The sequence below is a fragment of the Motacilla alba genome, chromosome 18 (assembly GCF_015832195.1).
Source record: "Motacilla alba alba isolate MOTALB_02 chromosome 18, Motacilla_alba_V1.0_pri, whole genome shotgun sequence".
Classification (NCBI taxonomy): domain Eukaryota; kingdom Metazoa; phylum Chordata; class Aves; order Passeriformes; family Motacillidae; genus Motacilla; species Motacilla alba.
The window spans coordinates 1433625-1453193 of NC_052033.1; the positions used below are offsets into that span (position 1 = coordinate 1433625).

Below are 19569 nucleotides of genomic sequence, written 5' to 3' on the forward strand. Positions count from 1 at the left end.
TGCACCCGGCTGAGCCTGGGCAGGGACACAGCCCTTCTGTGGTCCCTGATAAAGGAGCTGTCATTTCCGAGAGAGGAGCAAAATCAAGAGGCAATAATATCTTTAATTGCTGTGTTGAGGCTCGTGGAAACCTGCTTGTCAGGACATGAAGAGCTGTGTTCACTTTCAGACGATGCTGAGGAGAGGTTTTGTTCCTTCCATTAACTTTCTGCTTTTAAAAACCTCATAAATCTTTTTGAAAACAGCAGAAATAGGCTGAAGGAGACGGTGAGAAGTTAGCTGGTCCCTTTGCCCAGGAGTCGCCTACATCACTTCAGCTAAGATTTTTTTTTTGGTCCAATTGTCATTGATTTTTAATATTGTATCAGTTTCCACTTTAAACTAGATTTTGGTGAAATTGTGAATTATAAGAGGGAGTAAATCACAGCACTTTCTATCCTATAAAGAATTTATGTACTCTATAAACTTCCTGTAACATTCAGCAAATCAGAGCTGTTGCTGAAAGCTCTGTGTGTGCAGAGCCAGCCAGCAATTCCCCCCCAGTGTCCTAAATTAATGGGTGGTCACATGCCAGCAGGCTGTGGAGCAAGTGCTATTTCTTAGCTGCCTTTTGTCCCCTCTAATTTATTGAGAGAGATTTTGTCTTTTATATCAGGGCATCAAATACACAGAGCCTCAGCAGAAGGGTGCACAGGGAGATGCTAAAGGCTTGTACCTTCCCAAACTCCTCCTAGTGATGCCAGCCAATTTAGATGCTTGTGATGATTTTCTCAGCAATCTCTTGTCTTGTGTGTTTTGATCAGTGCTTGATGCAGTTAATACCAGCTTGACATTTGAAATATCAGTTGGAATGAATGTTCCCTTGAAATGAATACCAACAATTCCTTCTCTCCTTTAGTTCTGGTGCAGCTTCTGACTCACAGACCCTCACCCTGCTGTAGTATTCATTCAGCTTTAGGAGGTGATTGTTAAAACAAGGAAAGTTCTAGATTTTAAGCACTAAATATTTTAAGCACTAAAATGCAGTGATGGCAATAAAAGAGTCAGATCACTGAAATGCTCAATACTGGCCTGATTCTTATCTCTTGTTATAAGTCAGAGACATTTAATTGAATGAAGTTGTTGGAGCAGTGGTAGGGAAGAAATTTGCACTGAATGTGTGGTCAAACAAGAAAAATCTCATACCATTTCTAACTATCTGTTGGTCAAAATGGCAAATCCATTTCAGCAGAGCATACACTGCCTTCCTAAGACTGAGGGCACTGTTAAGTCCAGCTAAGAAATTAAGATGGGATGGCTTTTTTTCATTGCATGCCTAAAATTTGTTTTGATTAATGTGCAGCCGTGGCCATATGAAAAGGGAATTAGTTTTTTGAAACTATTCTGGATGAACTTGGAACCAGAACTTGGGGGTTGGGACTGGATGATCTCTGAGGTCTTTTCCAACTCAAGCCATTCTATGAATGGCTGAAAATAGGAATATCTGCAAAAAAAGGAATTAAAGTCAGCATTAAAGAATTAAAGTCAGTATTCTATGATTATCTGCAAAAAAAGAATTAAAGTCAGTATTATTTGTTATCCTTTGTCTTCAGCATGTCACCACAGCTCAAAAACAAGCCTCAGTCCACACCCAGTGTGCTCTGAGGTGATTTTTTTTTCTCCTCCAAAGTTTTCAATAGACCGTGAGTTTTCATTGATGGCACTTGACTGTTACTGTCATAGCAGAAATACACACAGCAGATGCCTGAGGACAACTGTGCGGCTTTACAGCAACAAAAAAAATACTGTTTGCACATTTAAAATATCATGGGAGTGCCACCAGATTTATCAGTGCATTGATTAGTCAAAGTGGGAAGTGAGAAGCTGTGGCATAGCCTGGGGTTTGCCTGCTTTCCCCTTGGAGGAGAGGTGGTGTCAACATGCAGTGGAGCTTCTTTGGACACCAGAGTGTGCAGGACATTTATTCAGAGGTGTCCTTCTGTGTGGAGGGTTGAAATCCAGTCCACAGCAGGCACAGAGGAAGTCTGATTTGAGTGCTGAGCGGAAAAGAAAATCGATTGAATGGTTGACATTGATTCTTCAAAATCAACCAGTAAGGGTTGGCTTTTATCTTTGTGCTGGCACATGGGTTATGGATGCAGGTTCATGCTTGTTAGATAATCACTGTGTTTTGTTTCAAACTCACAGCAGAAAATGTCTGTTCATAAATGAAAGCCTTTCCAAAGAGGCTGCTGCAAATCTGGTTGGTGTTTAACCTAAGAAGAAGCAGATGCTATTTAATTTCCAATGGAGATTGGGCTGGGTGAGAGCACTGTAGAGCTGTCATGTCATGTGGAGCTTTGGTTGTCTGGTTTTGGTCCTGTGTACATACAGCCCTTCAAACAGCTCATGTTCTGTCTTAAAACTGTTGTGAGTGTGGGGCTGCAGCTGATCTATGAGCTGTGTGTTAAATCATGGGGGTCTTGGTGTGGCCAGGAGGGGGAAGGCTACTGTGCTCTGTTTCCAGAGCACCTCTTGTGAGACAAGATGTTGAGGCTTAGCTGGCTAAAAATGTTCATAACAATCTGCAGCTGAAAGCCCGAGCTGTGGAATGGCTTGTATGGAAATAATATTTTTCTGAATTGCCCATTATGAATTCTTGCATGTGGGATGTTTTGTTTTAGGGAACTAGCAGAGTGAGTAACACAAGTTTTCAAACAGCCCAGCCCTGTTCCCAGCCTTCCCTGCTGGTGTTTCTACAGTTGCAAGCCCTGGGTAGGCTTTGTTAGTGCTTGAATCCGTGATGAGAGAAGTACGGTGTGGAAAAAACCTTTGCTGGAAACTGGAACTTTAATTTTTACAGCACAGGATATCAGGGTGTTATTCAGACTGTAATTTGTTGTGCCAAACCTGGTTTGTGTTAACCCCACTTGGGCTCTACCTTCATGAGGCTACAAACACTAACAACTGGGATAAAGAGACATCATCCATAAGAGATGGGATAATATAAGTTAATATATGAGTTAATATAAGAGAGAAGATTTACCTGGCTATAAGCTGAATAAATGACCATAATAGATAAATCTGGGGATGGATGCTTTTTGTGAACTAATTAGTAGTAAAATATTTAAGTGCTCATATTTAAGCATATGTTGATACATTGTGCTGGCAGCTGAAGCAGGTACAGACCTTCAGTAGTGTGCAGCTGTCTGGATGCAGCGAGCTCCAGTGTTTGCCCTGCAACAGGCTCAGCCCATGTTACTGGAAAATAATTGTTTCCATATGATCCCATTTTCATAGACTCAGCACTTAGACAGGTGCTGTAGGGAAGGATTAGTGACAGCTAAATACTTGTGGAGTAAAAACCAGCCAGAGGGGGATGAGGGCTGTCTCAATCAGGGTGATCCATGTTTGAAAACAGAATAGTGTGCTTTAGGCACACTTTACATAAACTAATGGTGTCCAATTGCAAATATGTCATTTAAACATGGAAAAATGGGCTGTGTGTTTAAAACGTTGCATGAACTGCCTAAATTTTGAGTTAATTTCGAGGTCATGTCTAATACATATTCATTGCCAAGTAATTTGGGAAAAAAAAAGATAACTAACTCAAGGAAATGTAAATGTAAGTTCAAGACTTTATGCAGAATTCTGGATCTTCCTAAATGGCATTTAAGGAAATGCATCTGAAATGTAGTGCCATTAAGTGTTTGCCTTTTCCAGTGCTTGGGTTATTTTAATTAAAAAGGTGAAAGCTCTGTGTAAACAAATACTTGTGTTTGAAATGGATTTGAATGGTATGACTTGGTTATATACATTTCATGGTCTGCTGATGCAACAAGTGTCTGCTTTTTAAAGACAGCACACTGCCAAAAAATGACTCAAATTGCTCTATTTGTTGGCTTTTGAGTGACACAACTCGAGGGGTGCCAAGCAAAGGGATGCACAGCTCCCAGGAAGTCTGAACAAGGAGCTCTTCCCCGACACCCAGGGGCAGGAACGCAGTTGTGACTCGTGGAGCTCGTGTCTTGGCTGCTCACAAATGTGATAAATGTGGGTTTTATCAAGTGAGCTCCAGCTTGAAAGCCTTGATTTTTGTTCTTCATCAGGACAGTGTTGATGAGCTTCTCGGCTGCAGCGTGGCATTTCTCTCCAAACAAAGCCATTTTTGCTATAACTGTGGGAACTGAACAATGTTCTGCCTGAAGCTGGTGCAAATCTGTCTTCCTGTGATGGGCCAGCACCACACTTCTCTGTGTTGCCTTCGTTTTTCAGTGTAGACAAGGCACAACTGTTTGTCTGACTTTTTCCTTCTAATTGAAAAACATCCTGATGGTTTCTGATAGTTGCCAACACGTGTTATTTTTAGCCTGAACTTCTGCAGTCACTCAGTTATCTGTGAAGTATTGGTAATACAGAATTCATTCATCACAGCTGAAATAAATTCACTGTGTTCTTGTCCAGCCCATGGTCTCCTTCAAAATCCAGAAATGGAGCTCCACTAGGGATCAGGTTACTGTTGGATGTGACTGTGTGTATTTTTTGGTGTGTTATCCTCAGTTTCCTGTAGTCTGGCTGTTTGTATTTTACCTTCTGCAGTACGTTCTGCATTTCCATTTATTTGGAAGCATCCAGCTCAACTTTGCTTGCTGAGTCATTGAGATGCTCAGAAAATGGAAGAGTTGAGTGGTGCCTATCTATTTCTACAACAAAAACTGGGGGAGCAATGGGTTATGGATGTGAGCAGTTGTCATTTTGACCACTGAGGTACACAATGAGTTATAAGAAGTCTTAAAACAAAAAAGCCTCCACAACTAAACAAGCCCAACTCCATGCATTTGTAATAAGTCTCTCCAACTCTCACTTTCTTTATTTGCCCTTAGACTGACATTGTTGTCAAGCTCTAATGGAGGAGGGGAATCTAACAGCTTTAAAATCACACACTGCTGTCTGTGTGTGACCTTTTTCCAGTTGATGGTTCAATTTATTTAGGTGATAAAGAAAACACTGAGGCATGGGAAGTCTATCTTCTTGACAGATCTGAGCTTACTGAAACTTTTTCCTCATCCTTTTCTCCTTCCCCACATTCACAGTCAGCCTTTTGTTTTTATAAAGTGATCCATATATTTTTCTTTGAGGTTTAAATGCTTTCTAATCTTTTCAAGGTTTACAGAACTGCACCTGGCTGCTGTGAGTGTGCAGAGGCAGAGGGATTGATGGTTGTAGAGATGTCCTGAGAGAGATATTTGCCTTTTGTGCCAAGTGGTGCATGGTGTATGCAAAAACCTTGGTGTGTGAAGTGTGAGGGCTTGGTCAGGTCTGTGATGTTCTTTTTCTAAATACCATTAAATGTGGTAAAAGTGGAAATATCCAATTTTGGTGAGTCATAGTAGCTGATAGACCTCATCTAGTGGGTAAGCATCCCTGCCCATGGCAAGAGGTTGGAAATAGATGATCTTTAAGGTTTCTTTCAACTCAGACCATGACTTGACACAGATTCCTGGCAGAACTTGATGAGAATTTCCCCCAAAATTATGATTAAAACTTTGAAGATTGCTGCTAAATGTGTTTGTTATTGTTTCATATTCAACAGTGACTCATGTGAGGCTCTGTTTCAATCTTAAATTACGTCTGCCAGTCAGTAAAAAATATTTCTTGAAACAGACTTGTCTTAACTTCTGCTCTTTCTAGAAGGACTCTAAACGTTGCAGAGTTGTAAACCAGGCTGCTGGTGGTCTGCAGCTACTGGTTCAGGGGTTTGCTCAACTTGTGCCATCCCTAGGAACAAGGAACTACAACTCCTGTGAAGTCAGATTGTTTTACATCTTTCCTCCCAAATTCCAAGAAATCTTGAGAGTTGGAGGTTCTGTTCCCTGTCAGGAATCTTTGCATTGAAATGCCAGCATTTCCTAAGACATTGTGTGAGTGCTGCTATAAAACTCTCCAAATTATTTTGGAACAATCCTATTCTTTAACTCCATGTTTTTATCTCACTTATTCTGAAACATCTCCCTTGCCCCAAGAGCAAAACCTCCTGAGCAATGTCAGAGCTGCATATCATGGGTTTTCCCTATCAGTAATATGTTAAATGAAAGGTGTATTAGTAGGATTTTTATTGAGTATCCTGTTGGAATAAGTAGATTCTGTCATGCACCACTGACTCATTTCAATTGGAATACCACAGTTCAGTAAAAGAAAATAATTGAGTCATGGGTTTCTTACTTAAAGTGTGTCTGATATCATCTTTTGCAATAAAATTTTATGAGGGTGAAATGAATTTAGAGAGCTGATTTAATATGGACAGCTCTTTTCCTCTTGTGTTGGGGTGGCTCTCTGAGCTTAAGAAGAAAACAGCAGTTTTGAAAATATTCCCAAAAGATAAACATTATTGAATTAGAAATATCAATATCTATAGTTAGATATTTTCTCTTGGGTTTTGCAATGCTGTCTGCTGAGCAGACAGTCTGTTGGATAAGCACACCCTGGTTTGCTTCAGATAATTTTATCTGTGTTAGCTCAAACCACTAATTTAAATTTTTAAGTGAAGCTGGTGGGATATATATATATGTGTGTGTGTATATATGTGTATATATACATATATATACACATATACATATATACATATACATATATACATATACATACATATATATATATACATATATATATACATACATACATATATATATATATATATATATATATATAAAATATATATATATATATAAATAAAATATATATATATGTTTGGGGGTATTTGGTTTTGGTTGTTTTTTTTTTTTTAAACCTTTCCCAACCTGAATTAGGAAAACTTTCTCCATCCTGCTGTCTGGACAGATCAGTGCCACTCAGATCTTCCAGAGGAGGAAAGCAGTGACCTCTCAGACTGCATTTTTCAGGAAGGATATGAACTGGGACCGTCTGAAACAGCAGGGCATGACTGATAGAAAAATGCCTACAAATGTCCCCAGCATTCCCATGTACTTTTGTGCCAGTGAAATGGCATTTTTGCCAGTGTAATACTTTGAGAGAAGGCATACATGACTAAAATAAGTGGAAATGGCAGAAGAGCATTTCCCCCCAATATCTGAAATCTTATCAGGAATGTAAGACTTGAAGAAAAAAACAGAACAAAACAAACAAAAAAAAAAAACCTAAACAAAAAACCCAAGACAAAACACACAACCTAAAATTTAATTTGTAGATTTCTTGTTAGATTTGCCTCTGGGGGCTCTTCGGGACAAGTGGCTGAGAATCTCTATACAGGTCTGGAGTAATAATTTCTAATATTAACACTAATAACAAAGTGAAGTGTGCACAGCAGCCTGGATTTCAGGGTGGGTTTGCTGTGCCCCAGGAGCAGCTGTGGGAGCGAGCCCCAGTGCCAGTGGCCGTGCCCTGAGCTGTAAAAGCTGCTCTGAGTTTACACTGGTGTGACACCAGAGCAGCAGTGCTGCCACAGCCTCTCAGCACAGGCCTTTCCCCAGGTGCCACAGCACAGTTTCAGGGGTGTAAACACACCCCCACCCGTGTGTGGAATGTAGGTGATGGTGGTGTTAGATCTCACTACTGCCCTACATTGCAGACCGTGTCCTAGGCTGGATTAGCCAGACTATAATGGTTGTGTTATCTCATGGTTTTCTCTCTGCTGTCATTCTGCTGCAGAAGGTTCAGGTCCTGTTTGTGAGCCTCTCTTTGGCCCCAAAGGAGGAATTTTGGTGGAAAGGGGGGTGACCTGCAAGAGCAAGAAGGGCTGCAAAGGAGGGGAGCTTGTCTTGGGACCTACATAAAGGTCCAAATGTGACCTACATATCTCAAACAGAGCGAGGGGTGTTGGAAGTAAAGCAGAGCCTGGCTTTGCATCACAGAAGCCACAAGAGTTCTGAGGAGTTTGTTTTAATCTTTTCATTTCCTTGCTTCTTGGTATTGTTTCTCTCCCCAGTCTTTCCGATCCCTCTGTTACAAAGCAGAGGCTGTCTTGGCATCAGTGTGCATCTTCCAGTGATTTCTGGGAGCTTTGGGTTAAGGCTTTTATGAGGAATTTGGAGCTCAGCTGTGCATTACCAGCACATTTTCCTGAATTGAGCTCACTCCACTGCTTGTGTGACTTGGGTTGAGTTTGACAGGAAGCTGCAGCCCTGGAAGCAGGATGGATGCAGGAATCCTCTCGTACCAAGCTGCTTGTGCACACCAGTGTGAACCAGAAAAGCTGCAGAAAAGCAGGAGGTCTCTGCACTTGGTGGCAAGGAGGGGACCAGGACACAGCTGAAATTGTGGAGGATAAAAATGAAACTTCTAGGTTAAAAATTTGGTTCTCACTTTGTTTTTTTTCCTCCTTTTTTCTAGGTTTGAATTTTTTTCTTCTTCCCCCACTGCACCCATCTCTTTCCCTGCAGCTCCCAGAGCAGGTTCCTGCTCCATTCCTCCAGGGCAGAGGGGAAACTCCAGCAATTCCAAGCTGCAGAGGTAAACACTTGCTACCCTGCCCTGGAGACTCGAGCTGGTACTGGCAATTAAAGACACTGAGCACCTCCCCACTAGTGTAAATAATTGCAGAATAATCACTGCCCCTTCCCTCATCCCAGAGGAAGTGGAATTTCAGCAGAGTAGCACTGAGGTTTTTCTAATGCTTTGCTGCTCCTGTTGGTCTCTATGAGTTCCTAAACTACTCCAAGAACCTCTCCTCTTGTCTTCCTAGGGAAGAACCTTTAATTTCCAGCAGTGTCCGTCCTGTTTGACAGCAAGTTCAGCTCAGCCTGGGGACTTTGATCTGCATTGTTCTGGCCAGTCTTGTCCTATTTGTTTAGAATTGCATTCATCTTTGTTTACTAGGGCTCATAAATGGTAACATTTCCTCCAGGAATCTGGGTGTTGCTGTTGATGTAAATGTTGTATCAGAAGACAGTGCTATGTGCTTTCCACTTTTTAAAAATTACATGGGTATGAAAATACAACATATACTTACCTTTTTTTTTTTTTTTTTACAAAAGAAATATAGAAGTAGCTCCCGTATGAAATAGGGGTAATAATTCTTCTACCCCTCAAGTGAGGGCTGTAGAGTTTCCTGAGAGGAGTTGAGAAATGCAAGTTATCGTTGCTGGATTTCCTGTTCCTGTACAGACACAGCGTTTGGCTGACGTGCTGTGAAATGTGTACCAGTTATCAACGTGTTTTCAGCTTTGAGGCTCGTTCTGAAATTCCTTTTTTCAGCTGTTCTGGAAAAAAAATAATTACAGAGACCATAATTTGATCCTTTCTGACACCAGAAGGACCTGTCATGACGGTGTTCTCTGTGTTTTGTGTAGAGCCTTTGCAAAGAGGCTCCTGAAACATTAATGGCATTCTGATTTGTGACACATCACATTGCGGTGGTGCAGGCTCTGTATCCTCTCTGTTTTCCCAAAACACACGTGGTTTAGAGGCCTTTTATATATTTTAATACTAAGTGGCTGGTTGAGTGGTCCGTGTTCTCCCAGAGGAGCCAAAACTCACTTCATGGATCAAGAAAATAAAGGGCTGTAAGGCAATTTACCATTCAGACTGTTGTGAAGGAGGGTGATTTAAAACGTTGTAGTGGCTTGGAAAAATGGAAAACCCAAAGCAGTGATTGAAAGGCTTGAAATGACTGAGTTAATGTGACAACTCTCCTTCCCTCACTTGGGTCTGCTGCAGAGGTGACTGTGCGCAGTTAATGCTCAGTGGTACCTGTTTGCAGGACTTGCTTTGAAATTAAGAGTGAGACATCATTTATTTAATAGAGACCATTAAAGAACGACTTTCTGATGAAGCAAGTTAGGTGTTAAACACTTTTCAGGTGAACCATTTACTTATGTAATTATCTCTCATTAACATTACAATAAATGTTTCTCCAGGGAGTTTAGCCAATCATGAAATGCAATTAATTTTCAAATACTCTTCAGCAACAATTGAGACACTAGAGACTGAAATCCCTAGTCAGTGTGTACGTTTTTAAACTTCCCTGCTGAAGAGAAGCAGCTTCAGCTCAGCTGATTGTGAAGCTGTTAAACTCTCGGATTTTTAAGTGTTTCATTTGGGCCTATCACTAAGTGTGGAGTGCTGGGCTTGATACCCAGGTTGTGTAAGCCTGGTATCTCCCCTTAGTTTCCAGAGCACTGAGGAGGTTCAGGATGCTGTTCTTGAACTTAAGCCCAGCATGGGGTGAGGATGGAGGAGTTCAAATGCTCTTGGTCTCTGTTCGGGATTCCGGTTGCTGTGTGATACCGCCTGGGGCTCGTAGCCAGCTGTGTTGCCATTTGTCCATGTGTAAAATGGGAGTAACACAAATCTTGTGTCTCTAAGGTGTACGTGGAGGTGTGTGAGTGGAAACGACTGGGTGATGATTGTATCGTCTGTGAACAGCATCGTCCTGCTTAAGGTTACTTAATTCACTTTCTAACCAAAATGTTGTTACAGTTGCTTTTGTTCCAAGTCTTCCTAGTGCGCTCATAAGATAAAATAATCTCTGGAATTCCACCTTCTACAAGTACTTGGTCCAGCAATGTAGAAAGCTTTTTGAGAATGGATGAATTTACCACAGCTTTCAGTTTCCAGATTAGTTGCTGGTGTGGCTGAAATAAGGATCTCTGTTTGAATGGAGCTGGATTTTCAAATGGGAAAAGGAGCAAAGTGATGTTGTTAGCCCTCACCTGTGCCAAGCAGACCTGGTTCTGCAGCTGGCTCTGGTTTTTCTGCTGTTAAGCCTTGGGCCCCAGTGCAGATACTGTTCCAGCCACTCTGGATTGCAGGGGACAGATGGGCTTGGGGCAAGAAGGGCTTACAGCCAGCCATGGAGGCTTCCAGCCCCGGGCATTCGCAGATCCCAGGCAGTGGAACCTGCAAATCTCACGTATATAGAGGTTGAAGAAGAGGAAGAGCTTTTATCCTTTCATGCTTGCAAAATCCAGTGTAGGAAAGCTCTTGCCACTGATACTGTCTCTTCACATCAAACAAATAAAACCACTTGGTTGAATCTGTGCATTTTCCTGAGGCTTTCTCCTCAGCTGGGGTAAAGAGAAAAGGAGGCTTTATTTACAGATGTTGCTTTCAGAATGAGCCTAGCGCTGTGATATTATCTGTAAATACATCTTTGGGCATCAGTCATCTTTCCATTTATTTGGAAACAGGAGATAAAGACTGTCTGACATGGGAATGAATTCCTCCACTCCTTTTTGTTGCCTTGGAGTACATACGCAGTTTAAAATGAGTCCGAATCTGCTGTTATATCACCCTGTTGCTTCCAGCAGAATAGTTGTATTTATTTTTTTTTTGACCTACAAATCTTGTTCCTCGCTGTTTACACTGACCTCTAAACATAAGAGATCAGAATGCTTCAGGTTTTCTGCCTTGTTCTTTGGATGTGCCTCTGAGACCGAGCTTGGTGGGATTCGGGTCTGAGCTGCTGGAGCTGTTTGGATGTTCCCTGTAAATACAGGGCAGCCCGTGGGTTTCAGCAGCGTGGATTTTGTAAGCACCTACACACAGATCACAGTCAGATCATTATGTTGATCTAAACCATTTTGTAATCCTCTACAATCTGGGTTTAGAGACTGTTATTAGTGTCACAAATAAAAGCTTGTGACTTCTTTAGTTCTCGGGATAAAAGAAGCCATGTACTTTCAGGGAATTACATATTAAAATTAAAGCAACCTAAACATGTGGGAATTTGAGGTTAGTTATCCCACTTTTCATGATTGAGCTCTGAATTCATATGACTCCAAGAGAGAAATTGGTTAATTTTTATTTTGTAATTGACCATGTACTGACAAAGCAGGGCTAAAGCAGGAGGATAAGGCATGAAAGAGTCTTTTAAAAATCTTTCTTTCTCAGTAACTTGAAGCTTTAAATGTGGCTCAAAGAAGTGTATTCTATTTGGGTTTTTTTTCTGTTGTGGGTTTTTTTTTTATTATTTTTTTAAACAGAGCATGTAGGAAGGAAACCCCTTTTTGCCCAGATAGGTCACAGATTTAGAAAGGGATAGAAAGGTACTTAAGAGTTCTATTTTCTCACAAATGTTTCCTAAGCTCATGAAAAGCCTCTTCAAAACGATCCCGACAGAAAGTGATTTCAGCTCTTGTTACATCCCTGTGTGTAATGGATATCTTGCCATTACAAACACGGGCAGCTCCCAGCCTCCCTCCTGGGAGGGGAGCCGGGAGGGTGCGGGAAGCACAGCAGACATCTCTGGTGGCTGCATCTCGCCCCCGCCAGCATCCCGGAGCTGACGCCGCGGTTCCCGCAGGTACCTGAAGGAGTTCCGCACGGAGCAGTGCCCGCTCTTCGTGCAGCACAAGTGCACTCAGCACCGGCCCTACACCTGCTTCCACTGGCACTTTGTCAACCAGCGCCGGCGCAGGTCCATCCGCCGCCGCGACGGGACCTTCAACTACAGCCCCGACATCTACTGCACCAAGTATGACGAGACCACGGGAATCTGCCCCGAAGGAGATGAGTGAGTAGAGGCTGCACCCTGCTTTTCAGGCATTAGGCTTTTGGGATCAGGCCAGGTGATGATTCCAGCCGGTTCTTGCAGAGATGAGGCAAGTCAGCAGTAAAGCAGCTTTGTCACATACGTAACATGAGACCAGATGTAAAATCTGGAATAGCAGCCCGTGTGCTCCAGGCCTGCTGCAGAGACAATACTGAGAGGGACTTAAATGGGAGTTCAGCTCTTGGGAACTCACTGTGCTCATGAGCTTCAGCATCTTCCGCAAAGCTGAGGTGGGAAAAACAGCTCAATGAGACAAATGAGTTTGGAAACCCTCTGTTCTCTAAGTCCCTGAGTCCCAGCTCCTGCTCACTAGCAGGGTAACTTAGTTTTTCACAGATTGAAGAAAGAGGAGGAACTTTGTCCTCCAGTCTGCCCCCTGAATTATCTGTCTCAGCTTTTTACCTCGTATCAGTTTATTTTGTCTTTCTGAACTTTTAAGAAGCCAGTAGAGAACCAAGAAGTACCCTGAAAAAGGCAGCATGAGGAAGAGTTTGGGGTTTTTGGGTGTTCTCTCCCGATGACTACAGTAGGTTTAACTGGGGCAAAACCACAAATCTTTCTGCTGTGTGTGTGGCAGACCCCAGCAATTAAGGGGTTAACCCAGTAAGTTAACTTTAGCCATGTGACAGATGTGGGATAAATAGTGTAGCCAAACTGTGGTCAAATATGGAGAGTGTTTTATAGTGAGATGCTGTAAAAAGATGGAATTTCAGTTCCCTTTTGTGGTGCCAGTATAAACATACAAAAATGCTATTTATTGGCAAAATATATTTTTTTTAATTTTTCAACTTGATTAAGTAAAGTTTTTGTGACTGCAACAGAATGGAGTAGTCCCTCAGGCCTGAGGCTTCAGTTTCAACACTTTCTTCCTTGCTAGAAGAGATCTGGAAGGAGCTGGAAATGGGATGTTTGTGGGCTTTGGCTTCTAGATCACTGGATGATACATGGCTCAGACTCAGTGAATGAAAGCCATTGTCATCTAGGAACCTTTGCTCATTTGTATTTTTACCTTGATGCTGCAGTATCTGAACTTTCCCCGTACCATCTTGTTATATTTCTGTTTTACTTCTCAATGTAGATTGTTTTTCTGCCTAAAAGGGGAAACAAAACAAGTTAAAATGGTAGTTTTGTAATTGTCCTTCCTTGTCCCACATCCTTGCTCTTTTCCAGATCCCTGGCAGCCACTCGTCCTGAATAATAAGGTACTGCTGGATTAATAATCCAGTTTTCTTTTAGGGAGGGAAACTCTTACTGGTTTAGGGGTTCTCTGAAGTGTTGAAAGGCACAGCATAAGAGAAGGAGCAGAGTTAGCTAAGGTGGTGTCAACTGCAGCATCTTCTCTCAGCAAAGTGTCTTCTGGTCGTTGAATCCCTCACCTGTGCGACTAAACCTTGTCTTTTCCTCCCCTCTTTCCTTCCTCAGGTGTCCCTTCTTGCATAGAACTACTGGAGACACAGAGAGGAGGTATCACTTGCGCTACTACAAAACTGGAATCTGCATCCATGAGACAGACTCCAAGGGAAACTGCACCAAGAACGGAGTCCACTGCGCCTTCGCTCACGGGCCCCATGACCTGCGCTCACCCGTGTATGACATCAGGTCAGTAGAGCCTGGGGCTCCTGGGAAAAGGGTGCCCAAATGAGCAAGGGGATGATGGAAAAGATAATTTCTGTACCCAAGTGAAAAGTGAGATGATTGAAGGACAGTACTACTTCAGCCTGAAATGAAGTGATGGCGAGATATCCCTTCCTAATAAGGCATATACAAAAAACCTCCAGGGAGGATTCTCAAAGTGGGGGAAGGGATCACACTTTGGAATCTGATGGAGAGGGTCAAAACAGTGCATCTGGAATTCCCAGGGAATGAAGACTTATTTTTATTGCAGTTGCTGTTCAGCTAAAGATGTTCTGACAAAACATGCATGGCTGAAATGCACCCACTTAGCAAATGCTCCAGTATGTTAGTTTTTACACACATTTATCTGACTCTTCCTCTGCTCAGTCTGTTTGTTCATTTACCTCTGTCCCTGCAGAGAGCTTCAGGCGATGGAAGCGTTACAGAATGGTCAGACAACATCTGAAGGAGGCATTGAGGGTCAGTCTGCAGTTGCTGCCAGCCATGCCATGATAGAGAAGATACTCAGTGAGGAGCCAAGGTGGCAAGGTGAGTGTCACTGAGGGGCTGTGGAGCTGGGAAAGTTTGGTCTCTGTGGAGTGCCTGCTCCTGTCCTAAACTTTTCTGTAGTAAATATGGATTGTGGTCATTTCTCTTGACTCATTGGGTTTTTTTTTTGCAGATACGACATATGTGTTGGGAAACTACAAGACAGAGCAGTGTAAGAAACCCCCCCGGCTCTGCCGCCAGGGTTATGCCTGCCCCTACTACCACAATAGCAAAGACAGAAGACGAAGTCCAAGAAAACACAAATACAGGTACTGTGGTCCTGGGTATTGTACTTCCCAGCTGAATGGTGCAGTATATTGGAAATCTGTGGTGCAGGAGGCAGGATTTTGACCAGTAGATAGTTGTTTTTAGTGTATCTCCAAGCCATGTACTGAGAGGTATGATGGACTGTTATTTCTTCCTAGCGGAAAGATAACAAACTAAACAAGGAGTTTTCCTGTATGTAGTAACCAGTACTCTAATAAATGAATTGTTAAATCATGTTACAACTCTGATTTTATAGCAAAGGGAACCTGTGTCTGGCTTTCCCATACCACACAAACATCTGCTTTAGAAAGCAGTGCAGGGAAGAGAAAACAAAAGAAAGTTTTAATCCCCATCTGGAAACAAACTCATCCAACAATGTGTTCATGGTAAAGGATTCAGAATCATCAGGCTGCTTGTTGTGTGTAGTTATGATATTTTATGAAAATCCCTTTGTTTGGATTTTCCTCTCCTGAGAAGCTGAGAGGGCCTCAGCTTCAAGTGTAAACAATTTGTTATCTGCTGCTGTGGAATGCAGCAGGTGTTTCCTTGACTGGTCAGTGTGGGATGTTTCTACTTGCTGACCAATCAAGGGAGCAGCAGCTCTCGGACTCTCTGGGAGTCACAAACTTTATTATTCATTCCTTTCTATTCCTGTCTCGCCTTCTAATGAATCTTTCTCTCTATTCTTTGTAGTATAGTTACAGTGTAGTCTTTTTTAATGTAATATATATCATAATATAATAAATCAGCCTTCTGAAATGGAGTCAAGATCTCTCCTTCCCTTCACCAAGTCCTAACTACCCTAAAAACCACCACATCAGTTGTGTATGCCTGGTGATGGGGATCATGAGGAGAGACTGTAGCTGGACATGCATTCTTAACCAGCTGCTAAAGGCTCTGCTTTTGAGGCAGCAGGGTGTTCTGTCACTCAGCTGTCACTGGATTTTTCAGTGTGCTGTGTCTCCCTGAACGCATTTCATCCAAATTATAGGCCCTCATTTCCTCCAACACAACAGAGCTTTTGTTGTAGGCTCAGTGGGGCTTTTCCTTAGTTCCTTTTTGAAAAACACAGGAGCAGACCAGAAAGCCAGGAGAGAAAATACCAGGGAAATTCTCGCTTCTCTTCCCCACCCCCACCATTCACAGAAATTTTTGAACTGAAATTCCGTATTTAAAAAAAAACTAAACAGGCAGCAATCAAAGGAACGTTAATCTCAATGCTTTAAGGATAAATAGAACCACTAGGGCAGTCTTCAGGCAGCAGCTACGTGCTTTTTTCCCCTCTCTGGGCCCTTCGGGAGGGGAAGAGGTGAAAGCTTCGCTGCTGCTCTCCACTTACGTCTGTGTTTTCCCCACCCCAGCTGATGTGGCTGTGCTGGTGCTGCTATCTGCTTCCCTCTGCTGTTGTTTGAGGGAATGGTTAAGAGCATAAAGAGCAGGGGAAGTAGGTCACAGCAAAAATTCAGATCTGGGAAAAGGAACTGTTCCTGGCTGGGAGAAAGAAAACGGACTTGCCTTTTCCCCAGTGACCTGACTCAGCCTCTTTTCCACATGGCCACACTATAAACCTGGAAACATACTGCTGTAAGGGTATTATGTGTTTTAGGATTAGCCAATTAACTTCTTAGCTTTCTATGAAGGTGCAGTTCCAAAACAGAAACCAGACCCAGTGTCTCTGACACTAATCACATCAGCTGCTAATATTGTTATGCTGGTTCAAGTTGTATTTCGTTTCAAATAGAGAATTAAGCCATGGTTTTTTTTCATTGGGAAATTGGAAGAAGGGGGAGAAGATGCAATAGCAGCTGGGTGGGGGCTGGGGAAGCAGCAGCCAAGCAGATTATACAGCTGAGGGTGGGCAGCCAAACCTGCCCCCGACTGAGGAATTGTAACATCACAGAATGGTTTGGGTTGGAAGGGAACCCAACCCTTAAAGCTCTTCTTGTTCCACCCCCTGCCATGGGCAGGAACACTTTCCACTATCCCAGGCTGCTCCAAGCCCCATCCAGCCTGACTTTGAACAGTTCCAGGGATCCAGGGGCAGCCACAGCTTCTCTGGGCAACCTGTGCTAGGGCCTCACCACCCTCACAGGGAAGAATTACTCCCTTGTATTTCATCTAAACCTATTCTTTTTCCATTTAAAACCATTCCCCCTTGTCCTGGCACTCCAGGCCCTTGTCCAAAGTCCCTCTCCAGCTCTCCTGGAGCCCCTTTAGGTGCTGGAACAGGCTCTGAGGTCTCCCTGGAGCCTTCTCTTCTCCTGGCTGAACACCCCCAGTGCTCCCAGCTTGGCTTCAGAGCAGAGGGACCCTCAGAGCACCTTTTTGGCTCTCTCTGGACTTGCTCCAGCCAGTCCACATCCTTTTGATGTTGGGGGACCCAGAGCTGGATGCAGTCCTCCAGGAGTGGATCAGAGGGGGAGAATCACCTCCCTCCACCTACCCAAAGTGATCAAAGCTCAGAGCACACCTGTGAGTCTGATGCCTTCTCCTGCTTCCTTACTTCCACAGATCTTCGCCGTGTCCCAGTGTGAAGCACGGGGACGAGTGGGGAGATCCCAGTAAGTGTGAAAATGGAGACTCCTGCCAGTACTGCCACACTCGCACAGAGCAGCAGTTCCACCCAGAGGTACAGCAACCTCCTCACTCCGCTTAGAAAAGCAAAAGCATTCCAGTCTTACAAAGTAAATCACTGCGCCAGGTGGGAGAGGATGTGGGCTGCTTGTAGTGTGGTCCTGGGACACAGAGAAGCTGCATGTTGGGAGTAAGCTGCAGTTCAGCTGCTTGACAGAATAGACTGTATGGGAGGAGGTAATAAAAGTGGGGGAAAACTCAAGTGTAGGAGCAGTGTCAGGTATGGGGGTCCTTTGGAAAGCACAGTGTGGGTCTGCATGTGAGCAAACAGCATCTGTTTCCTTGACTGAGAGTTTGTGGTTCATGTTGATAGCACTAAACACCACCAAGCTCTTAGCTGTGAGCATGCCCAGAGCATTCCAATATCCTTACAGAAAGTGTAATTAAGACCTTTTCGTAGTCTGCTTCATGTTACAGTGTTGAAAAGCTTTGTGGGGCCCGTATCTGCACAGTAACCATTGTCACCGCCTGTCAAACTGGGGGGAGAGGGAATAATCCATTTGCTACAGTCCTTGTCAATGGTTTGTTATTTTCCTTGCAAACATGTGGCTGCAACTTTCTGTGCTGTCATCTGTCAGCTGTTTCCTACCTTTTGCCATTTGTAATGTCCATGGAGCTTCCAGTGAGTCTGAGGGACTTCATGGCAGATGGTGACCTTTGGGTGAGCTGGTGTGTGGTGGGTTGGTCTCTGGGTGAGGTCTAGCTGTCATGGGCATATTTTGGTGTTTCCAGAACTATAGTGGGTTTTCCTCTCTTTGAAGCAAAGCACTGAAATGGTCACCCTGAGCTCTGCTGGCCTTTGCACCTCTTATCTATGTCCCTACCTTGCTGTCAAATTTCTTCATAGTACTTCTGTACCTGGTGGTCACTGTTACTTTCTGTTCATTTCTGTTTGGTGTTTTTTTGTTTTGTTTGTTTTTTTTCCCATCCTTAGATCTACAAATCCACCAAATGCAATGATATGCAGCAGTCTGGCAGCTGTCCCCGAGGACCCTTCTGTGCCTTTGCACATGTAGAACGTACGTGCACTACTTCTCTCATCTTTCCTGGATGTTTGAGCTATGGAAAGCTTCTGACCAAGAGAGTTTAAATGTACAGCTGCAAAACCAGAGCTTCTGTGAAGGGTTAACTTTGATTTCTATAAAGTTGTGCTGGTGTGGGAGGTGTTGGCAGAGCTGGAGGCAGTAGGTGGCCTGTAGGACTCAGCCTTTAGCTCTCACTGCTCTGTCTCTTGAAGGATCTCCCTCTGTTCCCTCTCTCCTGCTCAGTTCTGTGGGTGTCAGTTCAGGAGGATGGAAATGGAGAAAGCTGCTTCTCTTGTGTACATGGATGAACTGTACCTAGCTGAATTGCCAAGTGTTATATCTTAAAAAGCTCAAGATAAAATTGCTGATTGTACATAATTTACTGATCCAAAACCAAAAAAAGCTATTTTGCTCTTTATGAAGTTTTACTTGAGGTTAAAGTCTTTAAGTCAGGTTGGAGAAGAAAAATATGCAGCTTTTTTTTACTGCTTTATCTCAAATCCTCTTTTCTCAATAGCTCCCTGACTTATAGGGCATTATTTCAATCCTGACTTTAATCAACCATAAACTAGTGATGCAGTTTTGGTTGAGGAAGTTCTACCTGCAGGTGGTCCTAACATTCATAAATAATGGTTAGTTCCTGTCTTAGGGCTCCTCCTCAGTTGCTGCTCTGCAATCTCACTGCTGAATTTGCAATTATTATAGCAGGTTATTCACGAGATTTGTTCTGATACTGACTCGCTACATGGCCTTGAGAAAATCTCTTTGTTATTTGATTATCCTTTGTAAATGAGGGAATTAGTAATTGCTGCCTTTGACAAGGAATGAGGAGAGTAAATTCCCTACAGGTTGTGCTGTTCCTTTTATAGGAAGCCTTGTTGACAAGCAGTAATTATAGCTGGAGCTGTAGGCTGTAATGGCCCAAAACACAGCAGTGCAGCTACACAGTGGGATCCAGCAAGCTTTAGAAAATGAAATCTTGATAAAGGAGCA

The 19569-nt window shown here is 43.1% G+C and overlaps 1 protein-coding gene across 9 annotated transcripts in view; it reads left to right on the forward strand.

Annotated features, from left to right (window-relative positions):
- Nucleotides 1-19569, forward strand: part of UNK (unk zinc finger) — a 45997-nt gene that overhangs the window by 6316 nt on the left and 20112 nt on the right. For 7 of the 9 annotated variants that reach the window (XM_038156886.1, XM_038156889.1, XM_038156894.1 and 4 more), the window contains exons 2-8: nucleotides 8326-8445; nucleotides 12239-12448; nucleotides 13910-14086; nucleotides 14520-14650; nucleotides 14784-14919; nucleotides 17429-17546; nucleotides 18486-18570. In XM_038156886.1, coding sequence (XP_038012814.1) covers nucleotides 8326-8445; nucleotides 12239-12448; nucleotides 13910-14086; nucleotides 14520-14650; nucleotides 14784-14919; nucleotides 17429-17546; nucleotides 18486-18570 — 977 coding nt within the window. The remainder of the gene's footprint in view (nucleotides 1-8325; nucleotides 8446-12238; nucleotides 12449-13909; nucleotides 14087-14519; nucleotides 14651-14783; nucleotides 14920-17428; nucleotides 17547-18485; nucleotides 18571-19569) is intronic. The other 2 variants (XM_038156891.1, XM_038156892.1) reach the window with 1 other exon arrangement.